Source organism: Aethalodelphis obliquidens, unplaced genomic scaffold (genome assembly GCF_003676395.1).
Source record: "Aethalodelphis obliquidens isolate GAN/ISIS:26980383/991018 unplaced genomic scaffold, ASM367639v1 scaffold47, whole genome shotgun sequence".
Taxonomy (NCBI): Eukaryota; Metazoa; Chordata; class Mammalia; order Artiodactyla; family Delphinidae; genus Aethalodelphis; species Aethalodelphis obliquidens.
In genome coordinates this window covers 4,042,127-4,070,040 of record NW_020837991.1, presented here as the reverse complement: position 1 = coordinate 4,070,040, position 27,914 = coordinate 4,042,127, and the positions used below count along the sequence as shown (strand labels likewise).

Here is a 27,914-nt window from a genome sequence, read left to right as displayed (position 1 = left end):
GAACGCAGAGTCTTAACCATGGTGCCACCAGGGAACTCCCTCTACGTAGTTCCTTCTAACTTACCTTCCAGTTCACTCATTTTCTTTTCAAATACGTCTAATCTGTTGTTAAACTCATTCACCAAGTTTTTAATTTCAGTTACTGTATTTTCAAAGTTCCAGAATTTCTACTTGGTTCTTTTTCAGGTATTTTAAAAAAACTGTTTGCTCTAAGAAACTTTTCAATCCTTTACCTTGCTAAACATATATATATTAAAGGCAATATCTAAAATTCCTATATCTAGAGCCCCTAGGTCTATTTCTGTTATCTGCTGTTACTATTCTTTTTAAATGTTACAGATAAGTGTGTACTGTGTATTTGAAAAACTACAGAAATAACTGGAGGTCTGTGATGATGTTACTTTTGTCCTGAAAGGATTTGTTTGCATATGTCAGGTGGCTGAGAGCCAGCCAATGGTTTAAGAATCACTGCAATCAAACTTCTGAGACTTAGGGAGGGTGACGGAAGAGGGAAGAGATATGGGAACATACGTATATATATAACTGATTCACTTTGTTATAAAGCAGAAACTAACACACCATTGTAAAGCAATTATACTCCAATAAAGATGTTAAAAAAAAAAAACAAAAAAACTTCTGAGACTGAGGTTCTCTATGTTGCTAGATGACTCAAAGATGGCCTAAGATCTGAGCAAAGGCTATTCTAACTTCCAGTTCACCCTTAATCCTAGCAGTCTCAATCCAGAGCATGGGGTTTTCAGGGTCCTCTAACCTCAGCAGGCCCCGACCTTCCAGTTTTCTCTCTTAAGCCTTGAGGCAATCAAAAATAAATTTAGCCTCTCAGCTTGAGTAGATGAACATCCCAGAAAAAGCAGTTCTAAATGCTGAGCTTACCTCTTTAGGTTTCTATCTTTTGCTGGTTTTTGGCTTAGTAATTCTTTGTTACTTAGTTCTTATGATGATGAGCAGATTTTTTAAACATTTCGTCTAGCTTCTGTAGTTGTCCTTAGCAGAAGGGCTGGTCCAAATTACCTCACGTGCCATTGCTATCATCAGAAGCTCCGTAACTGCTGTGATTCTTTCTCTTTAGCATTATAAAGCGCGTTTCATTGTCTCTTAATGTGTTCCTTCCTCCCTTTAATTCAATTTTGCCCGTTATTTTCCTTTTATGTCTTTGTAGACCCCTTTATTTCACTTTCTGAATACCTTTGTTCTAGATTTTTCTACTGGATACATCATAGCTATTTATTTCTACTTATTGGAATCTCCTACTAGACACCCACTGCCATAAAAACAAAAAAAGCATAGCATAATCAAAGAGGAAATCTTTCCGTCTAATACTTACTGTAAATTCTTCCTCCTCCTCATCACCAGATTCTCCAAATATGTCTGCAATAAGATTTCTAGAAAATATAAAAAACTTTCATTTGCTTTCTTCTCATTTGCATAGGAATCAAAATATTTTTCTAATAGGGTATAATTTAATAACAGTAAAACATGCAGATCTCAAGTGTCCATCTCAATGGGTTTTGACACATTCACGTAACCCTTACCCTAACAGAACAGTTCCATCTCCCCAGAAAGTTCCCTTGTGGCCCTTTCTAGTCAGTCCCCCCTATCAACATCCCAGAGGCAACCACCACTCTGATTTCCACCACCACAGATTAGTTTTGCCTGTTCCTGAACCTCACATAAGTGGAATCAGATAACATGTCCTCTTTACTTCTTTCACTTAAAATAATATTTTTGAGGTTCATCCATGTTGTAGCATGCAGCAATAGTTCAGGACCTAAAATCCTGAATGCCCCAAGGTCATGAAATTAGGCAGGGTATACTGTATTACACCTCAACACGGAATTTTAATACAAGTTTAAAAACCCTGAAAGACAAACCCCTCTCTACCGCCTTGTATGAACCCTGGGAAGTTCAGGTTACACTGCCACTTACTCTTCTTCATTCCCTGACTCACTATCACTCCCAAACAGGTCCTTCTCTTCATTTTTCTTATCAGACAATTCTCTCCCTGCTTCTTCTTCACTGTCAGATGCTATCGTCTTCTCTCTTTTGCCTGATTTGTCTGACATAACATCACTGTCAGAGTCATCTGCATCAGAGACAACACGACTCTTCTTTGCTGCTGTTGAAAAAAAAATCATCATTAATCTTACTCCATCACAGTCACTGTATTACTAAGTACAACAGGTGCTCTAAAATGTCAGTACGTGGCCAAAACCAAAGGCCTCATGACACACTGTTTAGAATAAAAAATAAATAAATAGCTAAAAGATGCAGAGTCATCTTACAATTATCTGCTATATAGGAAAAAGTGGCCAAAAGATGAAGACTGGCATCAATAGCTACCTTTCCTCTGGGGGAACAGAGAAAATAAGAGTAGAATCCCTTCTATGCTGCCTAATATTAGCAGAACTCTGAAGGCTTGGATATTCTTTTGTGGAATCCCCATGTTCCTCAGTCATCCATCACTGCTCAATCTGGAATTTCTCATCTACCTTAGTAAACTGCACATGTGGTGCTCTTTTCCCTTCTCCTTTAACAACTGTCGGGTTATAAAGAAATGCCTTTTCCCAAAAAGATGTTTCATAAAAAAGTAATCAAGTAGTAAAGATTGGAATATTTTGTGGAGACATGGAGTCTCTAAATAGAGTCCCTCGGAAACTTCCTTGAATTTGGGCATTCAACAATGTTTAACAACTGAAGACAGGTACCCATGGGAGCTCAGTCACTGTCTAGATGGGATGTAGTGCATTAGCTGTCAAAGAGACCACAGTTAACTCTGGATAAGGTTGGGTTTTCATGTAAAAGTATTCTTTTGAAACATTACCCTTTCCAGTAAAAAAAAAAAAAAAAAAGGACTTCCCTGGTGGTCCAGTGGTAAAGAATCCGCCTTACAATGCAGGGGAAGTGGGTTTGATCCCTAGTCAGGAAACTAAGATCCCACACGGGGCGACTAAGCCCTCATGCCACAACTACTGAGCTCGCAAACCTCAACTAGAGCCCGCATGCTGCAAACTACAGAGCCCATGCACTCTGGAGCCCACGCACCCTGGAGTCTGTGCGTCACAACTAGGGAGAGAAAATCTGCAAGCCACAACTAGAGAGAAGCCCGCGGACAACGAAGAGCCTGCGAGCTGCACGAAAGATCCCACACGCCGCAACTAAGACCTGATGCAGCCAAAAATAAATAAATAAAAAATCTTTTAAAAAATTTATATTTTCATAGAAATCTTTCATATTGCCATTGCAATGCAGTCTAGTTTATCATTTCGAGGCAGTCAGAACTTAACAAATGCTGCTAGAACAACAAAGGAAATTTAATATTAAGACTTGCCAATGAGGGAAATCCCTGGTGGTCCAGTGGTTAGAACTCCAAGCTTTCACTGCCAACCTCATGAGTTCAATCCCTGGTGGGGGAACTAAGATTCCACAAGCCACATGGTGCAGCCAAAAACACCAAAACAAAAAACAAAACAAAACAAAAAACCGAAACACTTGCCAATGAAAACCAGTGTCCTGGTGATATTTTAGAACATCAAGTTGCATAAGAGAATACAGACCTAACATTCCAGGAAAAGAAACAATGCTTCATAGTTATAAGCTTAGACAACAAGTAGAGCTATGGAGGGACTTCCCTGGTGGTCCAGTGGTGGAGAATTTGCCTTCCAATGCAGGGGACACAGGGTCAATTCCTGATTAGGGAACTAAGATCCCACATGCCATGGGGAAACCAAGCCCACGTGCCGCAACTACTGAGCCCGTGTGCTATGGAGCCCGTGTCCCACAACTAGAGAGCCCGTGTGCCTCAACTAAGACCCGATGCAGCCAAATAAATAAATAAAAGTAAAGCTAAGGATAAACAGCCCAAAATAGTCCCTTACATGCTTTCTCTTCATCGTCACTATCAGAAAGCACAGCAGCTTTCCGCTTTGCTACTTTCTCCTCCACCCCCTCTTTTTCTTCATCCTCATCGCTGTCAATTTTGGGCCTTTTTGGTTCTTCCTCCTCGCTGTCAGAACTGTTGAACCGCTTCCTGTCTACATGGGCATCTGAATGAAAGGGGTCAGCCTGCATTTCTGTGTCCTCTCTCTTATTCTCCCCGTCACTGTCCTCATCAGACTCCGGCTTCTGTCTGTGTCTGGGGGCAGCCTCAGCTTCTGAATCGCTGGCAGGCCCCTTCTGAGGCTCCTCGCTCTCAGAGTCACTGGCTTGGGGCTTGGGAAGCTCCTCATTTTCAGAATCACTGGCTTGGTGCCTTGGCGGGTCCTCGCTTTCCGAATCGCTAATTCGGGGTTTGGGAAGCTCCTCGTTTTCCGAGTCACTGGCTTGGTGCCTTGGGGGGTCCTCGCTTTCCGAATCACTGATACGGGGTTTGGGAAGCTCTTCATTTTCCGAGTCGCTGGCTTGCTGCCTTGGCGGGTCCTCGCTTTCTGAGTCACTGATCCGAGGCTTGGGCAGCTCCTCGCTTTCAGAGTCACTAACTCGAGGCTTGGGAAGCTCCTCATTTTCCGAGTCACTGGCTGGGTGTCTTGGGGGCTCCTCGCTCTCAGAGTCACTGACTTGGGGTTTTAGAGCATCCTCTGTTTCCGAGTAACTGGCAGGACTTTTGGGGAGCTCTTCGACCTCTGAATCGCTGGCAGGGGGCTTCCTAACATCCTCATTTTCGGAGTCGCTTGCGTGCCCATTAAGCAGCTCCTCGTTTTCAGAGTCGCTCACAGGTAACTTCCTGGGCTCCTCATTCTCAGAGTCGCTCCCATGGTGATTGGCATCCTCGTTTTCAGAATCACTCGCAGGAGGCTCTGCATGCCCCTCAAATTCAGAGTCGCTGTCCTTTTGCCTTTGAAGCTCCTCACTTTCAGAGTCACTGGCATTAAGATTTGAGGGGTCATCGTTCTCAGAGTCTGTCACATGATGTCTTTTGTTGAGACCATCTTCTCGATCACTAGGTTCATTCTGAAAAATCAAGGGAGAAAAAATTAGGAAAGTGCGAAAAAAGCTTTGGTAGTAAAAATGTTAAAAATTTTCAGCTTAAAAAAAAAAGCAGGAATACGCATGCTTAAATGTAGAATTCTCATCCTATACGTATATAGAAACATCTCACTTTTAAAAAGGCCATTCATCTGTGAAATGGTAGCATGGTGTAGATCCCAAAATGAGGAACGATAACCTGCCTTCATGAATCTGTAAAGCACAGACCCCCAGATTACTCTACGGTACCTTATACTTTGAAAAGCTAGATTAAACAACAACAAAAAATAAACCTTAACTTTCTCATATAATTCTAGCTCCTAAATATATTCTTTAAGTACATACAAGCAAACATGTACCCAAGTTCTCTTAAAAAAGGAACATTCTTGGGTTTTATAACGTTAACGTTCTTTTAAGGAAGAGAACTATAAAACTTTACTTTATTTAAAGGGCCAAATTATACTTGGGGCACATTCTCCCAAGTGAATCTGAACAAATAAGGAGAGGAGCAGAGGAGCAATTAACAGAGCCAAATACCATGTTAGGGTCTCTCCTGCTAGTTTACTCCTCACGAGAGTATTTTTCATGATAAGAAAACTGAGGCTTACAGCAGTCTTGGGACATATATCCAGTAACCCTGGCACAAAAGTTTAAGTTTTAGGGAAAACACTGACTAATCTAGCTATACTAACAAATAATGTCATATGAAGTAATCTGAAAACTCTAGGGTACAAATTTGATATTATAGCTATGTTTTTTAAATGCAGAGAAAAATATATAAAACTAAACATACCAAAATACTAATAACTAGAATGTGGGGAATTTTTTCCCTTCTATAATAGTATCTTTACTTTCAGTAACATGGTAATTAATATTCCGGCTTAAAAAGTAAAGTACTTCTGTGTTTGGGTTTTCCCCCTTAAAAGTTTACTGAGCCAAATTTTTTTTTTTTTTTTTTTTTTTGCAGTACGCGGGCCTCTCACTGTTGTGGCCTCTCCCCTTGCGGAGCACAGGCTCCGGACGCGCAGGCTCAGCGGCCATGGCTCACGGGCCCAGCCGCTCCGCGGCACGTGGGATCTTCCCGGACAGGGGCACGAACCCTTGTCCCCTGCATCAGCAGGCGTACTCTCAACCACTGCGCCACGAGGGAAGCCCTGAGCCAAATATTTTTCTTTAGAATATATGACGGACATTTCCTGAACTTACCACAGATCAATTTTCAAGGAACAAAGAGCCTTTAATAAAGTATATGCCCACCATATCACGCAATGAAATAATTAAGCAGTAAGAGAATATACAGTGACAAGATAAAAGGCATTAAAATGTTTTCACAAAACCCACACTTTAACTTGCTTCGGGCTCATTTAAAGAAGATTAAGTATGTTGTGTCTACAACTTCAGAAAGAGTACAAAAAATTACAAAATAAGCTTATAAAATATGTTTGAGGGTTTTTCCCCTCCATATTTCATTGCCATCTTGATAGCACAGAGTTCCAAAGATACAGTAACTGCTATACATATTCATTCAAGTATAACACATTCAGGAAACTTTCTAAAATAATAAGCTTTCAAATTTCCCAAAGATATTTTTCTTTTATTATCACGGGACACTCACAGCATAGCACTGGATTCCCTGTCAGTCATACATCCTACTACCCCAATGAAACTGGCATTTATCTATTAAATTAGGACAGGAGAAATAACATAGAACCTTTTGATACAGTACAAGATATAGTATTCTATATATTGCTAGAAGCTTACTCTTGGCCATACTTCAGAATTTAATTCTTTTATATTTTAAAAGAATATAGATGAAAAAATTAACTATCCAGAATGTAAGCCCTAAGAAGGCAGGCATTTTTTGGTCTGTTTTCCTCACTGAGAAGGCACACTCTGTGCTTCAGAGCACAGAATGGTGTCTGGTATATACAAAATCACAGTAAATTCTTACTAAGTAATTACTTACTTACCTACTTACTTACTTACTTACTGTGTAAGAAAGTAATTACTTTTCTCATTTAATAAAAAGAGTTAAATGAGAATAATTTAAAGTGAGGAATAATTAACTCAACAAGTATTTGCTTAATGTCTACTACGTGCAAGGTGCTAGGAATCAAGGCTGAACATGTCTCAGTGCCTGACCTTAAGGAAATGTTGTCTAATGAGCCAGCCAAATATACCATAACAATACAGTATAACATGCACTGTTACGAAGGTATGTGTGACATTCTGAAAGCCTACCGGAAGTGATCTATATGAGACTAAGCTATAAAAGGTGTGTAGACAACAGGTATTGGGAATTAGTTTGTGATGACTGAATTAAGAAGTTAACTGCATTACTGAGGGCAGAAGACGAAACATACAGGTACCAGCAGAGGCAACTAAAGCAGGAGGCAAAAGGGGAAATTGTTAACTGGCTTTCGGAATGCTTTCCATGGCATACACATGACATAACTCTAACAACATATTCGTGTGTGACTCAGCTGCAAACAACAGAAATCATCTCAGGCTAGCTCCAGAAAAAAAGAACAATCTTTCCAGAATCAGAGTGGAATAAATGGCTAAAGGCTCAAGAAGGGTAGGAACCAAGGCAGCTCAGAAGCTTAGGAAAGGAAACTCAAGGACCTTTCACTAGAGCACTATCAATAACATGACTCAGCTCTCACGTTGCTAAATTTCAGTGTCCAGGATCTAAATTTTAAATTCCCAGGAGACATAATCTAACGGGCCACGGCAACAGAGGTTGTCGTTACTCTGTGACTCAATGCCAGAGCAGGGGCACAGCACTGGGAGCCACTCCCAAAGAAAGGAGAGATACCATGAACTGAGTAGTCTTCCCAAAACTTATCTGTTACACTCTACCCTGGACTTCCCAACACATGGTGTATGCATTCCAAACAAGCAACCATTACAAGGACATTACATGTAATTCATGATTGTGAAACTTATGAATTCCCATCAATTTTTGAGGAGTCTCATAAAATCCTGAGTATCTATCCATTATGTGTGGCACAGTGGGGAAAACGTGGGAAATCACTGCAGTAAGAAAGTACTGGTCGACAGACTCAAGTTAAAGAAGGCAGTTAGGTGAAGACATCATAGGATTTGGGAAAAGAGTTAAGCTTAAAAGTTATCAAAACACTACTCAAAAATTTTAGACTGGTTTCAGCAATTAGTCTAAATTGCAAACTTAAAAAAAATCCAAAATACAGTTTTTAAAAAGTCAAACATGAGTACAACAAATCAATAGTAGAAGCTGCCATTTAAATGCTATTTCTTAATAATATTTTTAAAAATCCCTAATTTTACCTGTCAGAGAAATTAAGCACTCTAAGTGTCCTCAGAGGCTTTAGAAATGTCTATAATGCCTCACACTTCCCTCTTATGATCATTTACATTGTAGTTATAAATAACTTCTGGTTACCCATAATGAATGATCTGATCGTTTATCTCAGCAATCAAACAGTAACACACTCTTTATGACCAGTGCCATAATACACATGCACAGAGATAATTAACATTTTTAAATTACAAAATAAATAAATAAAACATGCACAGAGATAATTAACATTTTTAAATTACAAAATACAAAATAAAACTGCTGTAAAGGCAAACATCAATTTGTAAATTACAAAGTAGTATAAGAATGTCAAATAGGAGTCCTTGTAAAGAACCAAACAACTCAGGACACCTGTTTCCAGTAAAAGAAACTCAAAACTGTTGAACTTGCATTCCAACCGTCCATCATAAATTGGTACAACATTCAACACCAAGTCACACAGTAAATTCCATGAAGAAATATGTATAGGAGCATTTTCAAAAACATGTTTTACTGGACCTTAGTTCCAGAAGATATATTTGAAATCCTCGTCTTGGAGTTTGTCAATACATATCATCTTAAAAGCATAAGGAAGAATCTGGGAAATCCAGTTTTTACTACACAATGCTGTTAATCCAGGGTAGGTCCTGGAATGCTGCAAGGCTTTGAGAAACTCTGAGAAACTCCAGCTTTACAGTAAGCACACACACACACAACAAAATGAAGATGTATACCAGTGCCCTTTGTTGATCTTAGAGCTGGTTGATCTTAGAATCAGTCAAAAACAGAAGCACTCCTGATGAGTACTAGAAAAAGAAAATGTCTACACAAAGCCTAAGAGTTTATAATGGGGACTTCCCCGGGGATGCAGTGGTTAAGAATCCACCTGCCAATGCAGGGGCCACGAGTTCCATCCCTTGTCCGCGAAGATCCCATGGGCCGCGGAGCAACTAAGCCCATGCGTCACAACTACTAAGCTTGCGCTCTAGAGCCCGCGCACCGCAACGAAGAGTAACCCCTGCTCACCACAACTAGAGAAAGCCCGTGTGCAGCAAGGAAAACCCAACGCAGCCATAAATAAATAAATAATTTCTGAGAAAAGTTTATAATGATGAAGCAAACTCCTGCCTACCTCTCCAGACTCATTTCTGCCCTCTCACCACCATCAACCCTATGTGCTGCAGCAGCAGTTCCCAAACTTTTGCATAAGAATAACTTGGGGAGCTTTGGAGGAAAACATACAGATTTTTGTGCTTCTCACCTCCAGATATTAATACAGTCAGTTTGGGGAAGAGGTCAAAGAATCTGCATTTTGACATCTAATCCAAGTGATTCTAACCACACATTATAATTTTACTGCAGACACATGGAACCACTAACTTCACTGTTACCTCCATGCTTTTACCTCACTTTGTCCTTTTCATACCTCAACACTAGGCAAAAATACCCCCTTCCTGAAGCCTCTTCCATCCTCCTCTCTAGGTAGAATGGACTCTGCCCCATATAATGTGACAGTTCACAACGTGGACTTTAGTGTCGGTAAGACCTGGGGTCCAAACCCTAGCTCGCAGCCACCTTCTACTGTGTAATCTAGGGAAATTTTCTTAACTTCTCAAAACCTCAATTCCTCAATATGACAGAGTCAGAAATAGTTTCTATAACTTAGAGGGCCGTTCAGAGGACCAAATGCATGTAATGTAGTTAGCATGTGCCTGTGAGCATTCAATACATGTTGTTAATCATTTATAACAAAAATATCTTATTAATTACAAAACATTCACCCTTCAAGACTCAGCTCAAATACATCATCTATGAAGGCTGAGCTGGTCAGTCATTCCTTCTTACATGTCCCCATAGCATCCTGTATCTCTACCTCACTGAAAGGTGATTTTTTACACATTTATCTTCATAATATGTTTGAATAAATGACCTTAAGATCAAAAAACTATCTTTTACCTTCAGTATACAGAAGATACTCAAATTAAATTCACTGAAATAGAACAAACCCACAAGACAATGCTTAACAAAAAAGAACCAAAGCAAAACAATGTTCTTCTCCTCAATTTGGTAAACTCAAAGACAAAGGCTGAAACCAAACACAAAAAAAAGAAGTGTAGATGGAATCAAAAGAACTGGTAAGAAACAGGGTAAACAAGGACGGCAAAAGCCAACAAGAATCTTCTACGGGCTCTGATCTACTCCCCATAGGAATACTTTCCTTATATTAGCACAACGTCTCTGTGGAAAGATCCAAATGACCGCAGACTGCCATCTTTACTCAATTCAAAGGTTGGAGCTAACAGGGCTGTCACCAACTTCAATGACAGATGGATGGTTGTGCCCACTAGGCTTTGCCTACAGTCAGAAAACAAGGAGAAACTATGTGCCATTTCCAAACAACCTCTTCCTCGATCGTCCCACATACTACTTTTTTCCTGTGAGAACCTCAGGAAGGGAACACTACTTTTCTATGCAGATGAAATCTACAAGCTGTATTTTTATTTTTTTAAAGTTCTCTTTTTTTAAAAAATTTATTTATTTATATTTATTTTTGGCTGTGTTGGGTCTTCGTTTCTGTGCGAGGGCTTTCTCTAGTTGCGGCGAGCGGGGGCCACTCTTCATCACGGTGCGCAGGCCTTTCACTATCGCGGCCTCTCTTGTTGCGGAGCACAGGCTCCAGACATGCAGGCTCAGTAGTTGTGGCTCACGGGCCCAGTCGCTCCACGGCATGTGGGATCTTCCCAGAACAGGGCTCGAACCCGTGTCCCCTGCATTAAGCAGGCAGATTCTCAACCACTGCGCCACCAGGGAAGCCCGACAAGCTGTATTTTTAAATGCTTATTACCTTCAATGTATTTCTGTGGAATAAAAACCAGCTGACCACAATCCACAACTAATTTCACACTGTTCAAGAGAATTTTTTTTTTTTTTTTTTGGCCGCACCTTGCAGCATGTGGGACCTTAGTTCTCAGAACAGGGATCGAACCCATGCCCTCTGCCCTGGAAGTGTGGTGTCTTAACCATTGGACTACCAGTGAAGTCCCCAAGAGAATATTCAAGTAAAACAACAAAAAAATTAGAACTGGCAACTAGTTATAACTAGGTCACATTCATGCTCAAATTGCTTTATTAAAAAATGTGTTTCCAGTGATGACTATTCAAAACATTTAAAAAAAAATCATTCCCCTTTTCCCTATCTGCCCTACCGTCAACATTGTGTGAAGATTCTGAGTTCTCAAAGTGCTCTACACAGAATAAATATACTTGAAAACTCCCGTGATATTCATATCCCTTTTAGAAACCTAGCCCAAAAGATGTTAATAACCTAGAAACAAGTAATTTAAATATGTAATCAACTTATTACTGCAATTGCTTATATATACATTTCTTTAAGAAACCAGGCCTAAACTTAAGAATATTATTTTTAAATTTCATTTCATAAGGTAAGTCTCTTTTGCTTTAAAACAGTGGGCCTCAACCTCATAAAGATTAACTCTTAACTAGCCCCCTAAGAAATAATCTGCCTAATTACTATAGAGGCTAATTGTAAAATAATTAAAGGAAATCAGATTATGTCCCCTCAAAATATGCCTCTGACATAAAAATTTTGATCTGAAGGCAATTAACAAGCAGTAAACACAAGAGTAGCTCTCTCTACCTTCCCTCCTTTTCCTTCAAAAGGCAGGATATTCCCATTACTGGAGACAGACTGTCATTAGCTCAAAGACACCAGCAGAGCAATCAGCAAACAAACTTTACTACATTAGTTTCTTCCCATATATTTACCTTCGCAGTCTGTCACCCTTGGAAGCCTAGAACTGCTTTCCTTTGTCCTGTCACTTCTCCACAAAATTAGTACTCTTTGTTGAAGATGTTATATAAACTAGAATTCTAAGCTACTGCTTTGAGTTACTCTCTGTTGAGTTTTCTCCTGTGTGATGTATGCTGCACATGTTAATAAACTCGGTTTTTTTTCACTTGTTAATGTCTTTTTGTTAAAGAATTCCAGCTGAAAACCTAAGATGGGTAGGGGTAAAATTTTGCCTCCCCTACATAACATAACTGCTATTACAGTTTTCAGAGCTGCTATATAAGTTTTACTTAGCCCTCATAATAATTATTTTAACCCACTGTCAAGATGGTGGAGCTAAGGCTCAGAGATGAAATAATTTTTCTAGGAGCTGACAGTCATTATGGTTATTAAGTGGCAAAGCCAATATATGAAACTACACTTTGGTCATCACGCTGCCTTTCACTCTGAAGAGCTATGCAAATACAAAATTTTATCATCATCACCTAAGAGAGATTTGCTGTTATACCATCTAACCCAAACAGTTCTTCAGTATCATCTTCCATTAAGCTATCCCACTTTCCAGGTCACAATACTCATTCTTGAAATATAACAAGTCCTTCTCAATTCTAGGCCTTTGAACCTGCGGCTCTCTCCAGCTAGAATCATCACCAGCACCCCTAACCGGCTTCTCCATCTGGCAATAATGTCAGACGCGTTCCTCAGAGTCCACTCAGCCCACCCTCCCATCCTCCCATGGCCCTTTGTATGTGCCCTTTCTGTAATTTCAAAATATATTTTAAATTATTTGACGCATGCTAGTAAAAATAGGTAACCATATAAAATGATGGGACAGTTATTCTAACTATTCTCCCTTTGATTTTAAATGTGTCAACACAGGAAAGTATAAAGAAAATTAAAATCACCTTTAATAACCCAAAGATCACCATCATTTCTAATTTTTACAAAGAATTTCTTCCCAATCTTTTCTTTGTGTTAATTTACTTTAAAAAAGTAAACAAGGATCTAGAATCACAATTAATTTAATGGCTGTAACACACTGAATTCTCCCATGTCACAAAATATTCCTTGAAAACAATTTTAATGGACGCATTGCCATTCTTACAAATGTTCTATTTATATTTTAATCACTAGTTTTTTTATATTGTTGCATACTTCTTGTTTCCTTTCTTATGCTTTCTACACGTCATTTGTCCATTTCAGTGTTCTCAGCCTAAGGGTAGCTCTGGGTTCTCCCCTAAGGGGGCATTTGTGAATGCGAGGGACCATTTTTGGTTGGCAATGACTGGAGAGGATATGTTACTACCATTTTATTTAATGTTTGGGAACCAAGATACTAAATGTCCTGCAATATACAGGCCTGCCTCCGAATGCCAACAGCTGGCTTACTCAGAATCACCTGTTTAGGAAAGCAGCACTGGGCTGCTCTCCATGCAGAGGAGGCCACAGACAGGACCCACACACACACAGGCAGGAGACCCAGTGAGATGAAAGAGCCAAATGGCCTGAACAGAGACTGTGGTAATAGACAAGTAAAGCATCCTGGGTTCTTCTGGAATGTGAATTGGGGAATATGGAGAGGTTTGACCAATGATTAGAAGAGATAAAAATGAAGCCAGATGAGGACTTCTGATATGAAAATGAAAAGCTCTGCTGACCCACTCTCCAGTGAAACTGGTTAAAAGTATTTAAAAACAACTATTCAAAGCCCCTGGAAATGGTCCTAAAGACAAAGAGAGAATAAAGAAACATCTATCCAAGAAGATCTACAAAAATTTGGTAAGAGAAGCAGAAGTATCTGGTATCTGAACCAAGACCACTCCTCACTTTCAACTTCACAGCTCAGTCAGAAAGGCTCTACTCCAGGCTGTTGCAGCCAAAAACAAAGGGTACTCTTTCCCTCCAGCTTCCAGGGGCAGGGTGTCTTCCCAGGAAGAGCCCGATGTCAGCATTTCTCATTCTGCCTCCAGCGACCTGCTGCTGAAGGGAAGTTCCAGGCAAAGGTAATTGCCAGTGGGGGCTCCCATCTTCTGCCCAGCACTCAATCACAGTAAGAAGGCTCTGCTTTGGGCACAGCTCACTGACAATACTGGGGCCCCGATCACCCTTGCCCCAATTTGTGTGACAGTGGTTCCATGCCAAGAGAGGCAAGCCAGGAGCACCTCAGGCTGCTATCAAATCCCCACTGCACACTGAGAGCTCGGCTTCTAGAACTGGGATGTCACTCAGAAAGAAACCTGCCGTCACCCTCTCCCCACCCCCTACCCCAAACTCCAGAGCCCCGGCTCAGAGATTTTGCTTGGGGACAAAGCAGGCAGTAAAGTAGATAGCTTCTAATTTTTCCCCAAAGAAACCAACTTCATTTGTAACCAAGCTTGGGGACGTCCAGGCTAAGGCACTTTCACTAACACTGGAGACTGGTGGAAGGCACTTAGAAGGAGATTCAAAATACAGAATAAACTATAGGCCAGCTAGTTTGCAGGAGATAACCAGGTAATAATACAGCTGGGAGGAGCCATCCTGAGGTCAGAACAAAGCAAACACAGACCTCAGAAATTATTCCTTCAAAGGAGCCAGAATTTGATTAGACTAACTTGTTGAGCAATTTATGCCACAGGGCATGGCTGGAAATAACAGAGCCATCAGTGGAGGTTTTTTTTTTTTTTTTTTTTTTTTTTTTGCAGTACGCGGGCCTCTCACTATTGTGGCCTCTCCCGTTGCGGAGCACAGGCTCTGGACGCACAGGCTCAGCGGCCATGGCTTACGGGCCTAGACACTCCGCGGCATGTGGGATCTTCCCGGACTGCGGCACGAACCCGTGTCCCCTGCATCTGCAGGCGGACTCCCAACCACTGCGCCACCAGGGAAGCCCCATCAGTGGAGTTTTAACAGCTGACTGTGGTCAGAGAAAGAGCAAAAAAGAGCCCTACTAACACCACCGTCATCCCAGGTGACTGTGAGCATGTCCCAAACTGCACATCTCTGAGGATGCAACACCAGAGATTTAAAACTGTGGGTGAGGAAACAGTATTCACTAAAATCATCCAGCTAGTCACTAAACAATTACTCTAAAATGTCCAGTTTCCAACAATAAATTAAAAGGCATGCAAAGAAACTGGGAAGTATGACGCATAACCAGGAAAAAAGCAGGCAATAGAAACTGCCTGTGTGAGCAACCAGATATCAGAGTTATCAGGAAAAGACTTCAAAGTGGCCATTTGTAAACATGTTAAAAAAAATAAAGGCATGATGACAATAGCATATCAAATAGAGAATATATACAGAAATAGAAATTTGACTCATCACCTATAAGAGTAACCCGGTAAGATTAACAGCTGACTCCTCAATGGAAACAATGGAGGCAGAAAGCAGTGGGATAACATATTCTAAGTGTTCAAATAAAAACTATCAACTAAGAATCCTATATCCAACAAAGCTATCTTTCAAAAATAATTAACAAAAAAGAAATGAAAACTTTTCTAGATAACCAAGAAAAGGAAAGAATTTGTCAAGCAGACCCACCATACAACAACTGCTAAAGGAAGTTCTTCAGGCTGAAAGCAAGTGACCTCAGTGAATCCACATGAAAAAACAATAAGCACCAGTAAAGGTAACTGTGTAATTATGAAAGACAGTATAAATGCATATTTTTTCCTTTCTTAATTTAACTGATTTATATAACAGTTGCATAAAGTAATATGTATGTACTGTATTGCTGGACCTGTAATACATAAGACCAATGACAGTAGAAAGAAGGTGGGTGGGAACAAACCTGTATTACACTAAGGAAATAACTTCTATAACAATGCATTGTTGGATTTTAGCATTAATAAATATAATATGTATAACAATAATATTACAAAAAGAGAAAAAGAATAAAGCCACATAGTACTAACCTTACTATATACCATTGGAATTAAGCTACCGTAAATCTGAAGCTGATTCTGATTAATATATGTGGTAAACCCTAGAGCTACCACTAAAAAAAAAAACCTCAAAACCATAGTAAAAATATTATTAAAGAAATTAAAATTGCACAGAGTATTAAAAATATAACTACAATAATTTGTTAACGAGTACACTAGAGAAAAAGACAAAGTGTGACATCAAAAACATAAAATGTGGGGGAGAGCAAAAATGTGTAACTTCAGCATGTACTTGAAGTTATCAGCTTAAAACAGACTGCTATAAGATATTTTACATAAGCCTCATGGCAACCCACAAAGCAAAAAGGTATACTACATATACAAAAAGAATTTTTTTTAAGTAATCTAAGCATACCGCTAACAGAAAATCATCAAACCACAAAGGAAGAGAGCGGGGAGAAGGAAAAAAGGAATGACAAAACAGTCAGAAAACAAAGAACAAAATGGCAATAATAAGACCCTACCTATCAATATTTACTTTAAATGTAAATGGACTCAATTCTTCAACCAAAAGACAGAGTGGTTAAATGGATGGGAAAAACAAAAACAAAAACTGAACTATATGCTGTCTACAAGAGACTCACTTCAGCTTTTAGGACACACGCAGACTGAAAAAAAAAAAAAAAAAAAAAAGGATGGAAAAAGATATTCCATGCAAGTGGAAACCAAATGAAAGCAGGGGTAGCTATATTTATAATCAGAGAAAATAGACTTTTAGCCAAAAACTATAATAAGATACAAAGAAAGTCATTATATTGTATAATGATAATAGAGTTAATCCAACAAGAGGATTTACCATTTGTAAATATTTATGCACCCAACATCAGAGCACCTAAATATTAACAGACCTGAAGGAAGAAATAAGCTATCAACACAATAATAGTAGGGAACTTCAATGCCTCACTTTCAATAATGGATAGATCATCCAGACAGAAAATCAATAAGGAAATATTGGGCTTAAACCACACGTTAGGCCAAATGGACTGAACAGACATTTACAGAACATTCCATCCAACAGGAGCAGAGTACACATTCTTCTCAAGTGCACATGAACAATCTCGAGTACAGATCATATGTTAGGCCACAAAGTAAGTCCTAATAAATTTAAGAAGACTGAAATCATACCAAACTTCTTTTCCGACCACAATGGTATGAAAGTAGAAATGAGTATGAGTATGAGAAGTACGAGAAGAAAACTGAAAATTTCACAAACATGTGGAGATCAAACATCATGTTGCTAAACAACCAATGAGTCAAAGAAGAATTCAAAACATATCTTGAGACAAATGAAAACGGAAATATTGATATAACATACCAAAATTTATGGAATACAGCAAAGCAGTTCTAGGAGGGAAGCTTACAGCAATAAATGCCTACATAAAAAAAGAAGAATATCTCAAATATCAACTTTACACCCCAAGGAACTAGAAAAAAGAAACTAAGCCCAAAATTATTAGAAGAAAAAAAATAACAAAAATCAGAGCAGAAATAAATGAAATAGACACTAAAAAGACAATAGAAAGGTCAATAAAATTAAGACCTGTTTTTTTACAAAAGATAAACAAATAGACAAACATTTAGCTAGACTTACCAAGAAAAAAAGAGGACGGAAAGAAAACTATAAAGGAAAGAAGAGACATTACAATTGATACCACACAAATACAGAGGATAATAAAAACTAAGAACTGTATGCTGAGAAATTGGACAATCTATAAGAAATGGATAAGTTCCTAGAAACATACAATCTACTAAGATTGAATCATGAAGAAACAGAATATCTAAATAGACTGATCACTGTGAAGAGATGGAATCAGTAATCAAAAACCACCCAACATAGAAAAGTTCAGGACCAGATGGCTTTACTGGTGAATTCCACCAAACATTTAAAGAAGAATTAATACCAGTCCTTCTCAAAGAGTGCCAAAAAATTGAAGAGGAGGGAGCACTTCCAAACTCATTTTATGAAGTCAGCATTACCCTGATACCAAAATCAGACATGGACACAAGAAAGGAAAATTACAGGCCAATATCCTTGATGAACACAGATGCAAAAATCCTCTACAAATTATTAACAAACAAAATTCAGCAATACATTAAAAGAATCATACACCATGGTCAAATGGGATTTATTCCAGGGATGCAAGGATGGTTCAACATCCACAAATCAATCAATGTGATATACTATATTAACAAAATGAAAGCTAAAAATCACATGATCATCTCAACAGATGCAAAAAAAAAGTAATTCAACATTGATTCATGACAAAAACTCTTAACAAACTGGGTAAAGAGAGAATGTATCTCAACATAATAAAGGCCATATGACAAGCCCACAGCCAACATCACACTCAATGGTGCAAAGGTGTAAGCTTTTCCTCTAAGATCAGGAACAAGACAAGAACGCCCACTCTCACCACTTTTATACAACACAGTATTGGAAGGCTTAGCAATTAGGCAAGAAAAAGAAAAGGCATCCAAATCAGAAAGGAAGATGTAACATGGTCTTCATTTGCAGATGACATAATATATAGAGAAAACCCTAGAGACTCCACCAGAAAACTGATAGAACTAATCAATGAATTCAGTAAAATTGTAGGATACAAATCAATACACAAAAATCTGTTGTACTTCTTTACACTAACAATGAACTATAAAAAGAAATTAAGAAAACAATCCCATCTATAATTGCCTCAAAAAGAGTAAAAGAATCTAGGAATAAATTTAACAAGGAGAGTACACTGAAAACTGTAAGACACTGATAAAAAAAATTGAAGTCACAAATAAAAAGAAAGCTATTATGTGCTTATGGATTAGAAAAATTGATATTGTTAAAATGACCATAATAACCAAAGCAATCTACAGATTTAATGCAATCCATTTCAAAATTATGACATTTTTCAAAAAACTAGGAAAAATTATCCTAAAATCTCTATGGAACCACAGAAGATACTGAATAGCCAAAACAATCTTGAGAAAGAACAAAGCCAGAGGCATTATATGCCTAGATCTCAAACTATATTACAAAGCTACAGTAGTCAAAACAGTGTTAACACTGGCATAGAAAACAGACACATAGATCGACCGAACAGAATAGAGAGCCCAGAAACAAACCCATGCATATATGGTCAAGTGATCTACAACAAAGGAGCCAAGAATATACAATGAGAAAGAATAGTCTCTTCAATAAATGGTTTTGGGAAAAGTGGACAGCTACATGAAAAAGAATCAAACTGGATTACTTTCACACCATATACAACAGTATACCCAAAATGGGTTAAAAACTTAAATGTAAGACCTAAAACCATAAAACTCCTAGAAGAAAACATACGCAGTGCACTCTTTGACACTGGTCTTAGCCATGTTTTTTGGATATGTCTCCTCAGGAAAGGGAAACAAAAGCTAAAGTAAACAAAGGAACTATATCAAACTAAAAGTTTGCATAGCAAAGGAAACTATCAACAAAACAAAAAGGCCGCCTACTTAATAGAATAAAATATTCGCAAAACATATATTTGATAAGGGGTTAATATCCAAAATACACGAAGAATTCATACAACTCAACACTAAAAAAAACAAATAACCCAATAACAAAATGGGCAGAGGATCTGAATAGACATTTGGCCAAAGAAGTCATACAGATGGCCAACAGACACATGAAAAGATCAATCATCATCACGGAAATGCACATCAAAGCTACAATATTACCTCACACCAGCTCTTATCAAAAAGACAAGAGGGCTTCCCTGGTGGCGCAGTGGTTGAAAGTCCGCCTGCTGATGCAGGGGACACGGGTTCGTGCCCCGGTCTGGGAAGATCCCACATGCCGTGGAGTGGCTGGGCCCGTGAGCCATGGCCGCTGAGCCTGCGCATCCAGAGCCTGTGCTCTGCAATGGGAGAGGCCACAACAGTGAGAGGCCCGCGTACCGCAAAGAAAAAAAAAAGACAAGAAATAACAAGTGTTGGGGAGGATGGGGAGGAAAGGGAACACTTGTGCACTGTTGGTGGGAATGTAAACTGATGCAGCAAATGGGAAAAACAGTAGCAGCAACTTAAATGTCCATCAATTGACAAATGGATAAACAAAATATGGTATATCCAAAGAATGGAATATTACTGATCACAAAAAGGAATGAAGTACTGATACATGCTACATCTTGGATAAACATTGAAAGCATTAAGTGAAAGAAGCCAGTCACAAAAGACCACATGTTATATAATTCCATTCATATGAAATGTCCAGAACAAGGAGGGGTTGGGGGGTGGGGGTGATAAGGAGGTAACAGCTAAAGGGTTTCTTTTCAATGTGATGAAAATATTCTAAAATTGACTATGGTGATGGCTGTACTACTGTGAATACACTAAAGACCACTGAATTGCATACTTTAAAATGGGTGAATTGTATGGTATGTAAATTTATCTCAATAAAGATATATTTTTTAAAAAAGGTGATATTTTTCAAGGTCAAATTTGACACAAAAATCCATGATGAAAAAAATATCAAAATTTAAATACTAGCATACATACGACTAAGTTTTCCTTTTGCTTCAGGCTCCAATATGGACCAGTAAAGCACTGTTACTGATCCTGACTTTAAGATTTTGATTGTTTTTCATCATATTTTTTGCATTGTTTTAAAATATTATCTTGATCTTTTTTAACAGTTTCCTTAGAGATCTAAAGAAACACATGCAGAATGAGTATTATAGATAAAATGAATTAAAAAACAAACCAAAAAAACAAACCACAACTAGCCTGAACTCCAAAATGCAAACGGGAAAAACATTATTTGGAAAAATCACTTTGTGAGTACCATCTTGCAGCAGACAAAACAATGCCCCCACAGAAGATGTCCACATCCTAATCCCCAGAACATGTAAATATGCAAAAGGGATGTGCAGATGTAATTAAGGATAGGAAGATTACCCTGGATTATCTGAGTAAGCCCAGTATAATTACAAAGGGTCCTTATGGGAGGGAGGCAGGAGGGTCAGAGTAAGAGACAGACATGTGAGAACACAAGCTAAGGTCTGAGAGATTTAAAGATGCTACAGTTCTAGCTTTGAAGATGGAGGAAGAAGCCATATGCCAATGAGTACAAGTGGCCTGTACAGCTAGAGAAGGCAAGGGAGTAGATTCTCCCTTAGAGAAGGAACACAACCCTGGTGCCACCTTGATTTTAACCCAGTGTGACCCACTTTGGACTTCTGACGTCCAGAATTGTAAGAAACAAATCTCTTTTTTTAAGCCACTAAATTTATATCAGGTTGCTATGGCAGCAATAGGAAACTAATACACATCTTTTAAGCTTGGGGGCTATAACCTGCACTGCTCCATTTAATGTAACTGTACTTTTTCAAGGGTACAATTGGCACTCAAACTACTAGAAGTTTAGCAAATTAGGATAACCCTCCTGGAGGGGAAAATCTACGAAAAGCACAAAAATATGTTCATGGCAGACTTCATTTATAACAGCTAAACAGTCTAAATGTTAATAATCAGGAAACTGTTGAATAAGTAAGTCCATCCATATTATGAAATATTATGCAACCATTAAAAATTACACTTAGTGGGAATCTTTAACGACATGGGGAAATACTTAAGTATAATGTTAAGTGAAGAGATAAAAATGTTATATTGATATGTAACATATATAGTAAAAACACAAGTAACTTAAAATGTATACATACGTTCTATATAATGAGAACAAAAATGCAGGAGAAATAATGTAAAAAAGTTAAGTCATCTGTGACAGGAGTATGCTGACTTCAATTTTCTTCTTTAAACTTTTATATGATTTCCAAATTTTCAACATGTACATTTTTTATTTAGAATCCATCTCATTAAAAAAGTAGTTGAAAAAAAGAAAGTCAACACTACATTTATACATTTATAACTGAAGCATGAAGCCATCAGTCAATCTCCTGATGCTGTTTTCCAAAATGGAAAGTTAAGATATTATACACTAAATAAACTGTAACAATGTTTATGTTATCAAATAATTTCTACCTATCAATTACATTTTAATTAGAATTTAGTCTAAATGCTTAAGAGTGTACCAAAAACTGAACGACGTCAAAATAACTAAAAGATAAGCCTTCCTCTCACTTCTGATCTCACCTGCCCCCTATTTATTCTAGCCACAATGGCTACCACCTTAGATCTTTGTTAGGAATGTTCATCCCCTACATAGACACATGCTATTCCTTCACCTCCTTCCACATCTTGATTCAAATGTCACTTTCTCAATAAGGCCTACGTGTACCTCCCTATTTAACACTAAAGCCTGCCCTCCACCTTGGCACCCTTCACTCTGTTCAAACTTTCTTCTTTCCCCACAGCATTTATCACCTCCTAACAAACTACAATTTTTAAAAAGAAGTGTGGAGGGCTTCCCTGGTGGCGCAGTGATTAAGAATCTGCCTGCCAATACAGACAGGGGACACGGATTTGGCCCTGGTCCGGGAAGATCCCACATATTGCAGAGCAACTAAGCCCATGCGCCACAACTACTGAGCCTGCGCTCTAGAGCCCACAAGCCACAACTACTGAGCCCGCGTGCCACAACTACTGAAGCCCACACGCCTAGAGCCCGTCCTCCGCAACAAAAGAAGCCACCACAATGAGAAGCCCGCTCACCACAACAAAGAGTAGCCCCCGTTCGCCGCAACTAGAGAAAGCCCATGTGCGGCAACGAAGACCCAATGCAGCCAAAAATAAAAAAATTTTTTTTTAAAAAGTGTATATTGTTTAATGTCTTTCTCCCCCTGCTGGAAAATAAATCCAAGGAGAGGATTTTTGTGGCAGTGGAACCTCATTTAGTCACTCAAAAGAGCCTGACACGTAGCAGGTGCTCAAAAAATATTTGTTGGATATATGAATATACTAGTGATATGTCAAAGGACAGAGTCAATAATACAATCTCTAACAACTGCATCTACTACTTAAAATTGGACAATTTTCTGTGCATGTGTAGTCAAGCAAAATATATGGTATATTGGCCATCTTTATCATTCCTACGTTTCAGTTTGTGTTTACCAAAAACTTACACCTGAATTATTGGAAAAAGTCCCAATTTTATTTTGTTAACATTGTGCAGTACAGACTGTATAACCAGGGAAGCAAATTAAAATCATATAAATTCAATAGGTGATAACCACCATAACTTTCTATTTCAATTGATGTTTCTTCAGATTGCAAATCCACACTGCCCCACTAAGACATCATTCTGGGAATGGGGAAGCCTAGTCAAATATCAAAAGCCTGGCCTATTTTCTGAATCAATAAGCACAGTTGAAACTGCCTAATATCCAAAAGGGGACTCAATCAATACTTATTTCCCTGTGATTTCATAAGTAACCAGACTATCCCTATTTATTTACTTTTAAAGCAGTTCTCTATCATTTTTGAAGGGTTTGAAGCCTAGACCCTAAGACAAGGTCTCTACAACTCCTAAATAAAACAGGTCTCATAGAATATGCAAGGGAAAAGCCTCCCCAAAGATGTTGTTTAGCCAATACCTCTGAATGACGTTCTACACTTCCAGTGTCTGATCCAGAGTGCTGCTCATTTACATCATCCTCAACGTCTGACCCTGAATCCCGTTCATCCTGTACTGGGGTAGCGCCACCATCATCTGCTTAAAAATAAAACAAAAACCCACTTAAGGTGTAAGATGGACGACATCTACAACTGAAATGAACACAATGAATCAAGAAAAATGTAAGAGCAAGAACAAGTGTAAGAGCACTGATGAAGCATAACTAATGATGCTAATTTGGGAATAAGACAACAGTACAATACTTACATAAATACCAATAATCATAACTTGTATTGTTGACACATGTGGCAGCGAGAATATATCATTAAAGGAATATGAAGCTTAATAAATATCACTAAGGACCAAGTCAACAAACTAATAGTGTGCACTTTATTTCAACTTTATGTTAAAATAACTGAGTCTATTTTCTCCATAGCACTTACTTACCACCTTCGGATGTACTACATGACTTTCCAGGTTAGTTTTGTTTAATGTGCTTCTCTCCTCGCTTGAATGAAAGTGCCAAAAGAACAGGGATTTTTGGTTCACTGCTGAATCCCTGGAGCCCAGAACACTGTCTGGTACAGTATTTGTTTACGAATGAAGAGCACAAGGAACTCCAGTCCAGAAATAGTGTAAACTCCTTAAAGTAAAGCATATACTACTATACTGTTATAAAACGAATTGTTACCGATCTTTAACCAATACTTTAAAAATACAAAGTAAAATTGTACTGAGAGGAATTTAGAGTTGTTGGAGAATATGGGAAGCCTTGGTAAGGAGTTTACTAAAAATAAATAAATTTTTAAAAATGAAGCACTCAACTATAGGAAAATCAAAAAATGTGTAAGAATGAAATCAGTATCATACTAATGAGCTTCTCTACTTAGCTAAGGAGTAAAGAACATATATATTTAATATTTAATACTCTTATCATATAGTCATAAAAAATTCTGAAGTGTAACGAAAACTTATGCTTCAATGGTTAGAATATGGGGGAAAGAGGGCACAGAGAGGCTAAGACCCTGTCCTAGCATAATAGGAAATCGTTACACAATGCCTAAAAATGATGCAACGAGATAGCATAAGTTAGGAATACAGGGATGAACGTCAAAAAATGGCTAAAAAAATGAAAAGTCAGGAAATTGCTAACTTTTCATGTCTTTCAGCCCGTTATATACACGTATTACATATGATTACTTATTTTAAAGTAATTTAAAAACACAAATGAACTGACAACTATTTTTGAAAACATCAGGAAACCGTTTAAAGCAAAAGAGCAGTATGTGTTTGGAAACGTGTTTGCAGTCACTACTATTCGCCGTCACATGATAAGGAATCGAAGTGAACTCAAAACACAACAGAGTAATTAACGCTTAGAAAATTATTTAAGCCCTTTTGATAGAGAATACTCAATGGAACTAGGACACAATAGGAAAGCAAAAGTAACGTTTTTATTCCCCACGAGGTTCTGCCTTATTCGTCTTTGGATCTCCGGTGGCTAGCACGGTGTTAGCGGGGGGGGGGGGGGGGGCGTGTTTACAGACTAAACAGGAAAAGAAAGGAGAACTTCAGTGAGGAGAAAGGGGCAAGATCTCAAGGTGAAGGAAAGGAACAAAAATCGCTAGTAAGCCCCAGAGGAACACGCCTTATTGTAAAATATGTATACAACTCAAATACGGGTCCTACGTGTTTGTTCTTTAATGGGAGAAACTAGTTTGCAGGCGAGATCAAACTAGTACCAACTCCTAGTGAAAAGTCTACATAAGATCCTGCAACCCCACTGAACAGCTAACTCCCTCGGATTCTCGAAAATCACTCTCAACTCCTGAAAAAAATCCCCTATCAGTAGACCTTCCCTCGTACTTTGCACACAGTAAGTGTCTGATATATGGAAGTGGCTCCCTAATGCAGCAACGTCCTTCGCCGATTCAAAAGACAACTGTCCCTCTAAAATTCCCTCTCCGAGGTTCTAACTTCGGGGGCCGCAGCCCGTCGGCGGGCTCTCAGCGCTCAGCCTCACTCCCCATTAGACCCGGTCGGCGGAGGGGAAGTCTCCGGGGCGTCCCTCCCCTCCCCACCCCTCCCCCGCGGGAGTGCGAGGCCAAGCCCGGCCAAGTAACCGCTCCGCCCCCAGCCCTGTCCCCTAGGTCCGGGCCCCACCTGACTGGTCGCCGCTGTAATATTCCGAATCCATGGCAGGCGGGTCTCGGCGGGGAGTGTCTGCGCCCCGCGCCGCCCCCGTCACCTCCTTCCCGGCTCTGTGACCACCGACGGCGCGGCCCGGTGCTCAAAGGCTCCCACCCGACTAGAGGCCTTGGAGGCTGCGGAGATTAAGGCAGCAACAGCTGCAGACGCGAACACTTCGACCTAGAAAGCCCGGGCAGACGAGGCCGTACCCGGAAGGCTGGCAAGATGTGTGGGTCACCGCACTACTTCCCAGAAGCACCTCTAGGGCCAAAATGGCGCCTGCCCACGACCCTCAAAAGAATTCAGTGCGCAGGCGCCGTCACCTGTCATCCGGCCAATGAGAAGGCGCAACGGTAATGACGCACGACACGACCGGAAAGGAGACTACTGGGAAAATTGAGCGGGAGCCGCGGCTGCGGTTAAAACCTTCCCTTGGAGGAACCTGGTCCGTTCCCCATGGAGATGATAATGTTACTGTATGGGTTCTCCGTCCGCGCCTTGTTCGAGGACCTTCTAATTTACTCTTCTGAAAAATGAAGACCCGCTAAAATTAAATTTTCCATCATACGGAAATTAAGTGTTGTTCCCATAATGCAGCGAGGCGCTTGATTCCCGCCCTTAGTACTGGGAGGAAGTAGCGCATTGCCCTCTGGGACTTGTAGTTCGAAACCTGGCGAAGTAGGCTGAGTTACCGAGTGGCGTGATCAAAAGGGCCTCTTTTCAAGGCATTTTTCTTCCTTTCTTTTTTAAAATAACGACTTAACTTTCATCTTAAAAAGCCATTTGGTCAACAATACGAAGTACAGGTTTTTGCTTCCAGAAGAGTCCCCCCTAATGAAATCTTGAGGAAGTCACACTGTTGAACTTGACTTGAGCACTATATGCTCCCAGGAAACAACAATGGTTAGAAACTTCCTGACCTGTCAGTGTTCCCAGAACGGCTCACTGTAAAGAACCATCCTTGTCCCTATCTCTTAGGTAAAACTCACTCTCCACCCTTTTTCATGAGTCCTGTAAGACTTACAGAAGACCCCCTTGTTTACCCGTGACAAGGCCAAAGACCTTTCCCCATTTTTCTGAACCTGCTCATAAGGGCGGACTCAGATCCTCAAACTTCCTGTTCAAATCTTTGCCCTCTAAAACTAGCTAGATACGGAGATAAATATTTTCTGTTCACTTGACTGATTGAAACTTCTGATTGCAAATCAATCCCGACTATAAATCATCCCACCTTCCTCCCTATGAAAGCCTAAGACAAAACCACACAACCTAGACATTCTGATCTTCATATCTGGTGTGCTCTCCCTATTGCAATACCCCAAATAAAATCTATTTCCTTGCTTGTTTGTTTTTCTCTTAAATAAAGAGGACAATGTTACTACCTTTGGATTGGAGGAGGGCCAGAGGAGGTATAAGCAAATGTTCCCCAGCAGGTATAGAGTTGCAGAATTAGGGCCTTTTGTTAGTGACAAAGCATACACCTTGAACTGGATTTCTGGGCATGCCTAGCCTGCTGTAAGGCCTCATGTGGTGCCCTGAAAGGTCCATCTCCTACCTTGGAGTTGAGATATGTGAATTCCCTGATGCTAGCTTTGCTATGAATTCTCAAAATGCCTTTAAGTGAAGCCACATTCCAGCTTTGATAATCCTGGAACCCTTTGTTAGCCAGTCAGAATATGCTGGCAGAACCCAGTTCTAGGCTCCAGAGAAGGCTATGAAAAGAGAAGGAAGAGAGAGGGATGGTTTCTCTGGAAATTGTCATTTTCTTGCAAGAGAGTTCATGGACATTCTTTCCCCTGTATAGTGGAAACCAGCTTTGAAATCCAAGTCTGCCCCTTCAGCTGTAAGAATGACATCTTCTCAGGCTGTTGTGAGAATTATAAGAGAAAGGAATTAATGGTGCCTGGAACCAAAATGCAAAATTAAAATATTCATTTCCTTCCATTTAATAGAAGAGGCCCCAGGATCTAAGCTCTCTTCTAAAGAGAGTGGGTGAGATTGTACCTATGTAATAAGGCAAGGTGAATAGGGCAGAAGTCCAGGAAGAGATTAAATGGAAGGGAATCCAGTGCAAATCCTGCCAATAAAGAACTTGTAATTTCACCAAAGGTACAAGACCAACAGCCGTGAAAGTAATTGGGCTAAACG

General features: G+C 39.4%; 1 protein-coding gene across 11 annotated transcripts in view; it reads right to left on the bottom strand.

Annotated features, from left to right (window-relative positions):
• IWS1 (interacts with SUPT6H, CTD assembly factor 1) overlaps positions 1 to 26,063 on the bottom strand; it is a 65,677-nt gene extending 39,614 nt beyond the window's left edge. For 4 of the 11 annotated variants that reach the window (XR_003427864.1, XR_003427865.1, XM_027082544.1 and 1 more), the window contains exons 1-5: positions 25,740 to 26,034; positions 23,557 to 23,675; positions 3,897 to 4,968; positions 1,948 to 2,137; positions 1,346 to 1,403 (exon numbers count right to left, since the gene is read on the bottom strand). Coding sequence is in view for 8 of the 11 variants with exons in the window: in XM_027082544.1 (XP_026938345.1) it covers positions 1,346 to 1,403; positions 1,948 to 2,137; positions 3,897 to 4,968; positions 23,557 to 23,675; positions 25,740 to 25,773 (1,473 nt within the window). In the remaining 3 variants the exon portion in view is untranslated. Of the gene's footprint in view, positions 1 to 1,345; positions 1,404 to 1,947; positions 2,138 to 3,896; positions 4,969 to 23,556; positions 23,676 to 25,739 lie in introns of all 11 variants that reach the window. The other 7 variants (XR_003427866.1, XM_027082543.1, XM_027082545.1 and 4 more) reach the window with 7 other exon arrangements.
• Between the last annotated feature and the right edge of the window lie 1,851 nt (positions 26,064 to 27,914).